A 13,319-nucleotide genomic window follows, 5' to 3' on the forward strand; every position below is an offset into this window, starting at 1 on the left:
ATAGGGTCCATGTGATGGACTCAGGGGTTCACTGAGCTTTTCAGTGAATTTGGTTGGGCCTTGTAATAAAGGCTGGGCCAAACCCATGTGGCTAGTGTGTAGATGAATGCTTGGGTCCCACGCCATACAAAGAAGCCCAACTGGGTAGCAAATTGGAAACTAGTTAAGCACTGAATACTTAAATGGGCCAAAAGCCCATTTCGAGCTGGGCTGATATGATCACCCATCTATGGGGCGTATCTGGGATTAAAGTTAGAAAAGGATTGAACCTTTAACCTTATCCACTCTGGAAGACCAAATTCAAACCAGATTTGAATCTGGTAACCTCCTGATAAGATCAGGAGTCAGCTAACTTAATCTGCAGATAGGATTAAGATCATCCCCTATCCAAATACTGATTTGGATTGGGATAACTCCTAATTAGGAGGTTTCTTAATCAAGAAGAAAAGATGAGAAACTCTAAGAGAGATCAATATCAGATTTCGAACCTAGGGTTTTGAAAAAGCAAGAAAGCATCCTGCGAATTGAGATTGGATCTCATACAGACTCCAGAAAGAAGAGAAGCTATTCAGCCATCTTCGTCCCAGGAGTTTTCCTCTAGCTGCCGCCATTCTTTCTGACAAGATTCGATCTTTGAAGAAGAAAGTAGTCAAGAAATCAGTTCTTGACATCAGTTTTGCAGAAAAGACTGAAAAAGATTTGGTGCTCAGAGTTTCTAGAGGATTCTTGCGAAGGATCCAGTGTGTAGGACGCACTCTGCTGGTTCTGTTCCACATATAGCTGTGTCATCTTCAGAAGGAGTGGATCTTGGTGTCCTCTTTGGGCGTGAACACCAACTTTGGGAGATACTGCTTCTCTGGATCAGGTATAATTCCTCCCTTCCCTTTTGGTTCAGATCTGGTTCGATTATGGTTCAAGTAGAATCCTTGAATATTGTATTCTTAAATTAAGGAATATGATTCCTAGCTGGAAGAATGTAGGAAAATTTTTGAAATTCGCCCACCCATTCCGCAACCTTCATGGCGTCCATTAGATGGACCCTACCATTCTTTCAGTGGTATCAGAGCCACAGGTTCGAATCTTGAACCAAAAGAAAATCAGATCTGAACCTGCGCAGATGGACAAAAGATGTTCTGCCAAGATTTGCGCAGATTGTTTTCTTTATTTCAAGAAACTGTTTCTTGTTAAGGGCGATTGATCTGAAATTAATTTTGTTAAATCCAAAATTTATTTAGAACTGTTCTTTATTTATTTTGATTTAATTGACTGTTCGAACCTGGAGATCGCAGTGCAAAATTGGCACAGATGGTCTACGCACCTTTTTTCCTTTTTATTCATTTTTTTTATTCAATTCGGTTTGTAAATAATTTTTTTTTATTTTCTAGACTGAATGCATAGGATTTGATCAAGAATGTAATTAATTAATAGAAATAGGATTTCTGTAATTTTTTATTTTCTTGATTAAAGAAGAAGGAAGAAGAAGGCGGCGTTGGAGATTTGCAGATGGAGAAATTGCTTTCTGCGATTTGCAGTTTGTGAAACTGCAACCCTAGTGATTAACCTCTATTTTGCAGGTGGTGCGAATAGTCCATATTTGATTTGTGATTGTTTAAAATCGAAATTATTAATTTCAGATCCTTCATGAATTAACTCTTGATTGAAAATCAGTTTCGGACAATTTCGGACTAGATTGGACCAAAACTGTTTGGACCGAATCTAGGGTTCGAAAAGGACTGTTTTTCAGTCCATTTTTCTCCCTCTTGAAGTTCCAAATCTGATGTTCAATTACAGGGATTAATTCGGCCCATCTGTAAAGCCCAGTTTTAAAAGGTTAAAACTACAAAAGCCCACTCTTGTGAGAAAAGCTGTATGGGCCGAATTGCTATCTGCGATTCAGCCCATACACCTAGTAAACATTAATTGTTAATGTTATGTCTTTTAAATGGGCTGTTCAATGGGCTTTACAGTAGTTAATTGATTGGATCAATTCTTCCTTCACATATGATGTTTGGATGTTGGATGTGCTGCGACCATGGGCCATAAGCACTTGGCCCATGATAATTCGTTAGTGGTTGTTGCGCACACCATGGCTGAATGCACATCATTGCCATGGTGTCCCTTAAGGTCATTGGATGACCCCTCTTTACTTGGTGGGCCCCATAACCCTGAAAAGGGATGCGTACGGAAACCCTAGCCGATTAAGGCCCACCAGAAATCTAACTTTATAAAAGTCAATGGGAGCCACTCTCGTTTGACATAAATTAGAACTAGGGCGTAATTTTGTTCCCTCCAGCAAATATGAGTGCATGTGATAGGGAGATCCATATGATGGACTCTCTAAAGGCCTTCCGTCATTAGCACAATGATGGGTCCTTCAGTAATGAGGAAACGCACCATAAAATTGGGCTATCCATTTGCTGTTGAATCTGCCAGAGTGTTTCATAAGATGATAGGGGCGTCATAGATCGATGCGGGAGGGGCTTCACCAGAAAATGGGAACTCTCTCACAGTACCTTGGCGTAACCTGAATATGATGGGTGAGCACTCACTGGACAAAAAGGTTTACCTGAAAACGGCTCTGAACCTTGTCTGATAGAGGCCAAAGGGAAACTCATTCGATGAGTGGATATGATCCGTCACAGAAAGGTGGTGGGGTTATGCAACTGAAACAGTTGGCTTCACGCACCCCATGTGATTTCCCACATTTCCAGAGACATTTCGTCATCTTCGTCACTGAGAAAGAAGGGAAATCTCAAAGATGAACAATTGGGAATGGAACATAGATTAAAAACCATATCTATGTAGGTAACATGAATCAAACTAAGGTTGTGGACTAATGTCTTTGCTGTTTTATCAGAAAATGGCAAACGGTCAATTCGCAAAGCTTCTAGATGATAACAAGCTTAAGGGCCCAAACTATGCCGACTAGTATAGAAATCTTATGCTGGTCCTAACTTCTGAAAAGTTAGATAAGGTAATGAAAAATCCTGCCTCGGAGCGTCCGGGTGATAGGGCTTCTGAGGCCCGCACCCTAGCCCGCTACTTTGTCATTGCCTCACTAGACAACTCAATACAGAGGCAGTTCGATCAGATCGAACTAGCCAAGGGCATATTGGATAGTCTAAAGACGATGTATGAAGAGCAGAACCGTTCTACTCGACAGAAGGTCCTGAAATTGTTCATGACCGCGCGAATGTCCAAAGGGCAAAAAGTTCATGACCATTGTCTTCGGATGATGGGCTACATTAACGAACTCGAAGCTCTTGGATCCGGGCTAGATCTTGGCACACAAGTGGATGCCATTCTGAATTCTTTGCCCTCTTCCTTCAATGCATTCACAATGAACTACAACATGAACAAGTTGAATGTCAGCGTCCAGGAACTCAGCAATATGTTGAAGAGGGCCGAGGATCTACTCAAGAAGGATGAGCCTGTGGTTATGCTTGCTGAAGCTAACAAATTGGACAAAAAAAAGAGAAAGGCAAAGAAGCCCCAGAAGAAAGCTGCCTAGCCCAAGAAGCAGAAGAAGAACAAGGCATCTGATGTCTGTCACTACTGCAAGCAGACCGGCCACTAGAAGAGGAACTGTCCTGCCTACCTGGAATCTAAGAAAGTTAACGTCGAAACTTGTGTCATAACCTGGGTATGTTGGGACAGTCTGAGAATTCATCTGAGTGGGTGATCATAGTGACAGGATCAGCCCCTTTGTCGGACAAAGGTAATGATCAGGAATGCACTCTCTCTGATGGAAACCAAACTGCCGGCAGTTGATTTCAATCGTTGGAATTTTGTTTCGCAAAATTAATATATATATATATGTATATATATATATTATATATATATATACATATATATTTGTGCGGTTTCAAAATGTTTGCAAATGGTTTTAATTCCCAGGATCCATGTGAGTGGAGAGTGCGGCACTGTTCCTTGCAGCCGAGGGAGAGGTCCTCTCTTGTCGGGCAGTGCTTGATCATTAAGGGCTGAGAGGTTAAGTGTAAGACCATTTAGGATAGTACCTGATGGGCTAATCTTGCACCTGCCCACAGTCCCTAGGCTTTTACAAGATGGCTTGGCCTAGGGACCACTTAATGTAAGTGTTGGGCCCATAGGGTCCATGTGATGGGCTCAAGGGTTCACTGAGCTTTTCAGTGAATTTGGCTGGGCCGAACCCATGTGGCTGGTGTGTAGATCAATGCTTGGGTCCCACGCCATACAAAGAAGCCCAACTGGGCAGCAGATTGGAAACTAGTTTAGCACTGAACACTTAAATGGGCCAAAAGCCCATTTCGAGCTGGGCTGATATGATCACCCATCTATGGGGCGTATCTGGGATTAAAGTTAGAAAAGGATTGAGCCTTTAACCTTATCCACTCTGGGAGACCAAATTCAAATCAGATTTGAATCTGGTAACCTCCTGATAAGATCAGGAGTCAACTAACTTAATCTGCATATAGGATTAAGATCATCCCCTATCCAAATATTGATTTGGATTGGGATAACTCCTAATTAGAAGGTTTCTTAATCAAGAAGAAAAGAGGAGAAACTCTAAGAGAGATCAATATCAGATTTCGAACCTAGGGTTTTGAAAAAGCAAGAAAGCATCCTGTGAATTGAGATTGGATTTCATACAGACTCCAGAAAGAAGAGAAGCTATTCAGCCATCTTCATCCCAGGAGTTCTCCTCCAGCCGCTGCCATTCTTTCTGACTAGATTCAATCTTTGAAGAAGAAAGTAATCAAGAAATCAGTTCTTGACATCAATTTTGCAGAAAAGACTAAAAAAGATTTGGTGCTCAGAGTTTCTAGAGGATTCTTGCGAATGATCCAGTGTGTAGGACGCACTCTGCTGGTTCTGTTCCATATACAGCTGTGTCATCTTCAGCAGGAGCGGATCTTGGTGTCCTCTTTGGGCGTGAACACCAACTTTGGGAGATACTGCTTCTCTAAATCAGGTATAATTCCTCCATTCCCTTTTGGTTCAGATCTGGTTCGATTATGGTTCAAGTAGAATCCTTGAATATCGTATTCTTAAATTAGGGAATATGATTCCTAGCTGGAAGAAGGTAGGAAAATTTTTGAAATTCGCCCACCCATTCCGCAACCTCATGGCGTCCATTAGATGGATCCTACCATTCTTTTAGAACATCCTCACTCTAACAGTCCCACACCAAAACGTTGAAAGCTATCATGATATAACTACATTTGCTGAAACCAAAATGGTTTAGACCCGACCTGAACCACTTCTTCAATTGAGAAAATAAGTGGACAGTGATCGAAACAAGTTTTGTTTAGGTGAGTAACTATCTTTAAGGGAAACTCTTGAGCCCATCTAGTGTTAACCAATACACAATCAAGTTGTGCCCAAACATAATCAGTTCCCTCTCTATTATTGCACGAAGTGAATCCGTTGCCTGTATAACCAGTATCCAATAGCCCCACCATATTAATCATGTCAACAAACTTGGCCATAGCATGAACATCCAGATTTCTACCCCCAATCGTATCTGAACTACTGCTAATCACATTAAAGTCCCCGACCAACAACCATAGTTTAGAAATCACTGAAGCCAGACTAGTAATTCCATCCTATAACTCCCTCCTCTCAAAATGGTTACATTTGGCATAGACCATAGAGAGAATAAAATGATCACTAGAGGGAATATGAACTCTCACAGAACTTTATCCAATTTTTTCTATTATTTTTTATAATTTTTTGTATTTCTTTATTTTTAAGAATTTTATTTTTTAATTATGATATCATGGATTGGCCAATTTAACCCAAATGGTTGAACCACTAACCTGCCACTTAGATAGAAAATGGTTTCATTTTTCATTGACTTTAAATTTTATATTCTATTTCCATCATTAATAAATACTTCATATTTATTTTTTGGGTTGCCATTGTACGGTGCAGGTTTTTGCTTACTTTATTTGGGCTTTTATGTTATATAAACTTCCTTTTTTTCTCTTTTAATAAGGTTTTAATTTACAAAAAAAATTGTATTACACTTGTGTTTAATATGACAATATATACTAACAGTAACGTGCCCAATGTTTTTACAAATTCTTCTTTATTTTTATGTTTTTGTATATTTATCTATTTTTTATTTTTATTATTTAATAATGGCATCAAGGGTTGACCAATTTGGCATAGATGGTTAAACTACTTACCCACCACCTAGATGAAAAAAAAAAGAAACAATTATATTTCTGTGTTGATTTTAACATATAGGTATATAGGTTTTTATACTATGAAAATGATTGTTTATGGGGTTAATACCTTAAATATAGGACTCAATGATAGATAATAGGGGTTAATATCTTAAATATGAGATTTAGTGAGAGAGAATTGAATGAACTGAATATTAGTATTGAAATTATATATATTTTTTTGCCCCCAAAATAAAGAATGTCCAAATCCAAAATGAGGGGTATTTTAGTTAAGAAATATTTCAAAAATCAATGAGAGATAATATCTTAAATATCATATTTAATGAAGGGGAGTTGAATGAACTAAAAATCTCAAGCCTCATTCGTGCTTTTTATTGTAGTATAGATATAGGTTTTTGTGACAATGACAAGTTACCTATTATTAAATAGGTTGTATGACTTGTTGCATCTCAAATTTTATAATTTTGATCAGTTAAAATTTTACCTATTAGGGGGGGTGTATGATCAGTTAAAAACTCTTTTGGGATCATACCTTTCATACATATGAAGAATATATATAATATTAAGGACATGTTCAAATTTTATAATTTTTTATATTTTGTATTTTAATTATTTCACAAGTTAAACTTATTTAACTAGGAGGGAAATGCAATTGCAATTGAGTTTTAAAATATTGGTTTTATCCCATGTCAAATAGGTAAACCCATCACTTGACAATGATTCTAAGTCCATTTACCACCAAATCCCTTAATTACTTGCAAGAGACCATTTGCTTAGTTAATTAGAAACATGGTGATCTAATTGAACCATTTGACCAAATTAGTGGGATCACAAATTAGACATGAAATTTTCTAATTTTTGTTTTACAATTCTATCATTAATAAAAACAACTCTTATTTATCACACTTTTTAATATTCCAAAAACATAATGTTAGACATGTGTCCAAAATTATTCTATTATTTTTGTATTTTTTTTATAATTCTTTATTTTAAAAATTTTATTTTTAATTTTGGCACCATGGGTTGACCAATACAACCCAAATGGTTGAACCACTAGCCTATCACCTAGATAGAAAATGGTTTCATTTCTGATTAAATTTAAATTTTATATTCTATTTTCATCATTAATAATTAGTTCATATTTAGCATATTTAACTTTTTTGTTGCCATTGTATGACTTGGGTTTTTTCTTATTCTATTTGGGCACTTCTTTTATATATACTTCATTTTTCTCTTTTAATAAAGTTTTAGTTTACAAAAAAAAAAGTATCAGACTTGTGTTTAACATTACAATATATGATAATAGTGATGTGCCCAAAATTTTCTACAAATTTTCTTTATTTTTATGTTTTTGTATATTTATCTATTTAACTTTTATTATTTAATTATGATATCATGGATTGATGCATTTGGCCTAGATGGTTGAACTACTTACCCACCACCTAGATGAAAAAAATAATGATTTCATATTTTCATTTCTGGGTTGATTTTAAAAGTATATGTTTTTAATACTATGAAAATCATTGTATATGGGCTTAATTAATGAAATTTAATGATAAAAAACAAAAATATCTTAAATATAGGATTCAATGATAGAGAATAAGAGTTAAATATCTTAAATATGGTATTTAATGAGAGAGAATTGAATAAACTGAATAGTAGTATTGAAATTACATTTTTTGCCCCAAAATAAAGAATGTCCATATCCAAAACGAGGGGTATTTTAGTTAAGAAAAATTACAAAAAATCAATAGGAGTTAATATCTTAAACATGAGATTTAATGAGGGGTGAAGTGAATTAATGAACTGAATAGTGGTATTGAAATTACATTTTTTGCCCCCAAAATAAAGAATGTCCAAACTCAAAATGAGGGGTATTTTAGTCAAAAAATTCTAAAATTCTCAAGCCTCATTCATGATTTTTATAGTAGTGTAGATATAGGATTTTGTGACAATGACAAATTACTTATTATTAAACAGGTTACATGACATGTTACCTCTCAAAGTTCTATTTGCATAAATTGAAGTGATATTAGATAGGGGTGAGGATTCAATTAAAAACCGAACCAAATAAATCGAAATTTTAAAAACTGAAATAAAAAAATTAAAGCCAAACCGAAATAACCAAAACCGAAATTTTTGGTTATTTCGGTTAAAAACCAAATTTAATTAATATATATAAAATATTATATATTATAATATATATATATATATATATATTAAAATATATATTATGAAATTGAATTTCATTATAATATATTAATATATAAAGATATAGCATATTATATATTATATATTATATATTACATCTTATATAATGAATTTCAGTTAATTCGGTTAACCAAATTTCTAACTCCAAAAACCGAAACCAAAAACTGAAATTCCTAAAAATTGAAAAAACCGAATCAGAAAAAACCGAAACCAAAATTTTTTGTTCGATATTTCAGTTTTAACCGAGTAATGCTCACCCCTAATATTTGACCCTTAAATTTGAAGGCTATAAGAAGATATTGTTAAGTCTATTGGTTTAAGTGGTTAGAAATGGTTAGATGAGTTTTCTATATAGTTTACACTTGGGTTGGTGTAATTTTTTACTACATTGGTTTAAAACCTTGTCATTTGAACTAGAATGTCATCACCATCTAACCCTTGTTTGAACTAGTTGAGTATGTTTTTCCAAAATTGATTAGTTTCTTTTTAGATATACATTTATAACTTGAAATTCTGAGCTGTCATGGTCACACCTCTTTATCTAGTGATTTAAACGGATCAAATTGAATAAGATATACTAGATCCTAAGATCCCAATTTGATTCATTTATATTTGCATTCAAATCAAATATGGATTGCAATCAGATATATGTTGAGTAGCATTAATAAATTAAATTAAAAAAGATCAAAATACTACACATTATTAATGAAATGATCTAAAAATGACTTTGATATTATATATCATGAATAAAATAAATAGAATTAATTTGTAAAAATCATGAACATTTGATTCTTTAGTAAAAACACAACATTTAAGCCAAATTTACCAATAGATACAACATATTTTTTTAAGAATATACAAACATATACATTTTAATTGAACCAAAACAGAACATATTGGAATGGTAGGGGTGGATCCATATTTAATTCAATTAATCAATTATAAATTTATCAAGTTTGGATCACCCTTAATTGGATTGAGTTCAGGTTTAAATTCAGAGAAATGGATACCATTTGCCATGCATCCTATCTTTTATCATGTCCACACGGAAATTACAAACTAGATTCTATAAATTTATAATGGTAAAGAGCAAAATTATCTTTCTTTTTGGCTATATTAATCATTTTGGTTAGAAGGTAATTAAGCAGGAACTATAAACACATTAATGTAAAAATGTCCATAGATAAAACAGAAAAGAAATGGATTTTAGTTTTAATAGCTTCTTAGTGTGAACAGTAATAAGTTGGATTGGATTCTTGATAGGTTATTATGAAACAAGATAAATAAAATATTGTCCTTCAAAACGCCACAATTTTCCAATCTTCAAATCATCATCATCGCCAATCATTTTTATTGTTGTTGCTTAAAAATTGTCTTTGTGCAATTGCATATGTTTTTACGAGTGGTGAAATAGTACTCTGGATCTCCTACCCACAAATTCTTCCTACATCCCTATCCACTACACACTATTGCCATAAATTGGAAAATCTTCCCATAAATGATAAGAGAGATATTCCTAATACATGCTTATACTAGTGTCCTGTGTGGTGAAGGATATGATAAGAGTTTGTAGGTAGAGATATTCCTAATGCATGCCTATAATAGTGTCTTGTGATGAATGATGTAAGAAGAGTTTGTGAGTACGAGAGCTGAACTCTGAAAAGAGATACTACAAATGCATCATGTAATCTGCTGCAGTTTTCTCCTGCAATTCGATTCCACAATGGAAGTGCAACAGGTCCAGATTCCATTCTAACATCTAATCGACTAATCTGAAAATGTGTTTTTTTTTTTCTGTTTTAAGCTGATCTGTTATCTGCAGTTGTTCCTACATCTCTATCCACGAGTAATTGAGTACATCCCCAAATGTCAGCACAAAAAATACATTTTAAAGAAAAAGGAAGAAGCAAGAGAAGAAAGGTTGGAATGAACACAATTTGCAAGCCAATCAACAACCCAATTCCTTTACCGATAAGTGTGCTCGTATTCAACGACATTATCCATCCTCTCAATCAAAATCCTGCACGCTTCAGTGATCCTTCTCAATCTCCATTAAAAATTTATTTAATTCTTCAAACTATTAATAACTAATTTGAAATCACCCTCAACGATAATAGATTTTCCGTTGAAATTGAGAAGGAATATAATTATATCTGTGCATTGAAAATATATCCCTTATTCTTATCATTCATTGGAAATGTTTGTTCTCTGTGTATGAATGTAGGAATAATTTGTGGTAGCAGATTAGGAGTGCAATTAGGCATCCCGAAATTCCTCCTTTGGGGAATCTTGCTGGCCATCCTCGGGAGAAAAGCCATGAATCATTAGCATCTACTGCTTGACAAGCACACTTTGGAAGCTTGTCAGAGTAGAAAAAGTAGAAAATCAACAAAGGACCGCCCCACAACGCCTCATTTCCGCCGTATATTGAAAATATTTATGAATGATGCTATCTTTGGTTTTGATATTATCATCGGAGATGTTCTCAATACACTGCCGGGATGAACTGTGGGACGGAGATGTAACCTCGATCTTTCCTACCTACCTACGCACAAAAGTTTTCAAAACCGACCACACACGGCCTTGAATTCATTTACAATTTGCACTCGCATCAAACATTTACATGTGCGACGCATCTCATTTGTTTGTATTGTATCATGTTATTTTCACTGAATTTGACCAAAATACCCCTCTATTAGCTTTCTTGTTTTGTCTTCTCTGTATCTCTGAGTGGCGCCAGTGGCCACGCCTTCACCATCCACTTCAGTCTGTAGATCCCGTGACTCTCAGAAAATTTTTTACGGCGAAATTAATACGACGAATGTTACTATCCAAATCTCACCGAATCTCCACCATAATGCCTCTCCGGAAATCCATAAAACCCCCCTCCTCTAACCCCTCAACCTCAAAGCGCTCCAAATTCCTCTTCATCTCCATGGCTTCTCTCTTCACTCTTACCCTCCTCCTCTACCTCTCTCTCTCCTCTGCAACCCACCATGACCACTCCAAACCCCCACATTTCAACCAAACCCAGAAACCAAAACCATCGCTTACAGCAACCCCATCCGAGATCCAACAAGCCTGCAAAGCCACTCGTTACCCGGACACCTGCGCAACCACCGTATCTCAGTCATCCAATCTTCCCCAGAATCCAAAACCCATCGATATCATCCAATCAGCCATCTCCGTCTCCACCCAGAACCTCCAAACCGCTCTGTCAATGGCCAAAGCCATCCTCGACTCCTCCACCGGCAACCCAAACCGGTCCACGGCGGCGAAGAACTGCTTGGAGCTACTAACTTACTCGGAATACCGCATTTCTTCCACAGTCGACGTTCTTCCACGTGGCAGGATCAAGGACGCCCGGGCTTGGATGAGCGCGGCCCTTCTCTACCAGTACGACTGCTGGTCCGCCCTCAAATACGTCAACGATACGTCAAAGGTCAATGAAACGATGGCTTTCGTGGATTCGTTGATTGGGTTTACCAGCAACGCTCTCAGCATGATCGTCTCGTATGATCTGTTCGGAAACGAACTGGGTTCCTGGAGACCGCCGATGACGGAGCGGTCCGGATTTTGGGAGGACGGTTCGATCGGTGGGACCGATCTTGGGTTCAAAGGCGGTTTTCCATCAGGATTGACGCCGGATGTCACGGTCTGCAAGGAGGAGGGAACGGGGTGTTATAAGACGGTTCAATCGGCGGTTGACGCGGCGCCAGATAACCCGGGGATGCGCAGGTTTGTGATCCGGATCAAAGAAGGGGTCTACCAGGAGACCGTTAGGGTTCCGTTTCAGAAGAAGAACGTGGTATTTTTGGGTGATGGTATGGGCAAAACCGTCATCACAGGTTCGTTGAATGTGGGCCAGCCCGGTCTTTCCACCTACAACACCGCAACAGTCGGTAAGTAATAGTGACTAGTGAGTGACTTCCATTTTGCTAACGTGCTCCGTGGAGTGCTTGACGCATATTTTAAATTATAATTTTAATGGACAGACGCAATTGAGTTATAGACGATAATTACGATATAGAGTCTGCGGTCTATTAATTACTGTGTTACTACTGGTGCAGGAATTGCTGGGGACGGGTTCATGGCTCGGGACATTACATTTGAAAACACGGCAGGGCCGGACGCGCACCAAGCCGTGGCGTTCCGGTCCGATAGCGACCTCTCTGTGGTTGAGAATTGTGAATTCTTGGGCAATCAGGATACACTCTACGCCCATTCCCTTCGCCAATTCTACAAATCATGTCGAATCCAAGGCAATGTTGATTTCATTTTTGGAAACTCGGCCTCAGTCTTCCAAGACTGCCTCATCCTGGTCCGGCCACGCCAAGATACGCGCAAGAAGGGCGAGAACAATGCCGTGACGGCCCATGGTCGGACCGACCCGGCTCAATCGACAGGATTCGTATTCCAAAATTGTGTGGTCAACGGTACAGATGACTATATGGCATTGTACTACAGCAACCCCAAGGTTCACAAGAATTTCTTGGGTAGGCCATGGAAGGAATACTCTAAGACAGTGTTTATACATTGTTATCTAGAGGCTCTTATCACCCCAGACGGGTGGATGCCATGGAGTGGCAACTTTGCATTGTCAACACTTTACTATGGTGAATTCGAAAATACCGGGCCGGGGGCGAAAACGTCATCGAGGGTGACATGGAGTAACCAGATACCGGCCGATCATGTATTCGCCTATTCAGTGCAGAATTTCATTCAAGGCAACGAGTGGATACCTACATCTTCTTGATGAATATAAGTTTGCAATAGTTTTGCTTTTGATCATGTCAACAAAAGAAACCAAGTAGTAGATTTATTCCAGGGAAAGTTTGCTTCCCTTCTGTAATTATGTTTCTTTTACTCTTGTTTCTTACATGAAAGAAAAGGGGTTTTCACAATTCTGATAATAGAGAATCTGAATTCCCAAAA

General features: G+C 37.2%; 1 protein-coding gene across 1 annotated transcript; it reads left to right on the forward strand.

The window, feature by feature from the left end:
- The first annotated feature begins 11,111 nt into the window (after positions 1 to 11,111).
- On the forward strand, positions 11,112 to 13,319 carry LOC104587941 (putative pectinesterase/pectinesterase inhibitor 51). The gene is made up of 2 exons (XM_010245725.3): positions 11,112 to 12,286; positions 12,455 to 13,319. The coding sequence occupies exons 1-2, from the start codon at positions 11,206 to 11,208 to the stop codon at positions 13,138 to 13,140; spliced, it is 1,767 nt and encodes a 588-aa protein (XP_010244027.1). The 5' UTR covers positions 11,112 to 11,205; the 3' UTR covers positions 13,141 to 13,319.

The sequence above is a fragment of the Nelumbo nucifera genome, chromosome 1 (assembly GCF_055504915.1).
Source record: "Nelumbo nucifera cultivar China Antique chromosome 1, China Antique-T2T, whole genome shotgun sequence".
Classification (NCBI taxonomy): Eukaryota; Viridiplantae; Streptophyta; class Magnoliopsida; order Proteales; family Nelumbonaceae; genus Nelumbo; species Nelumbo nucifera.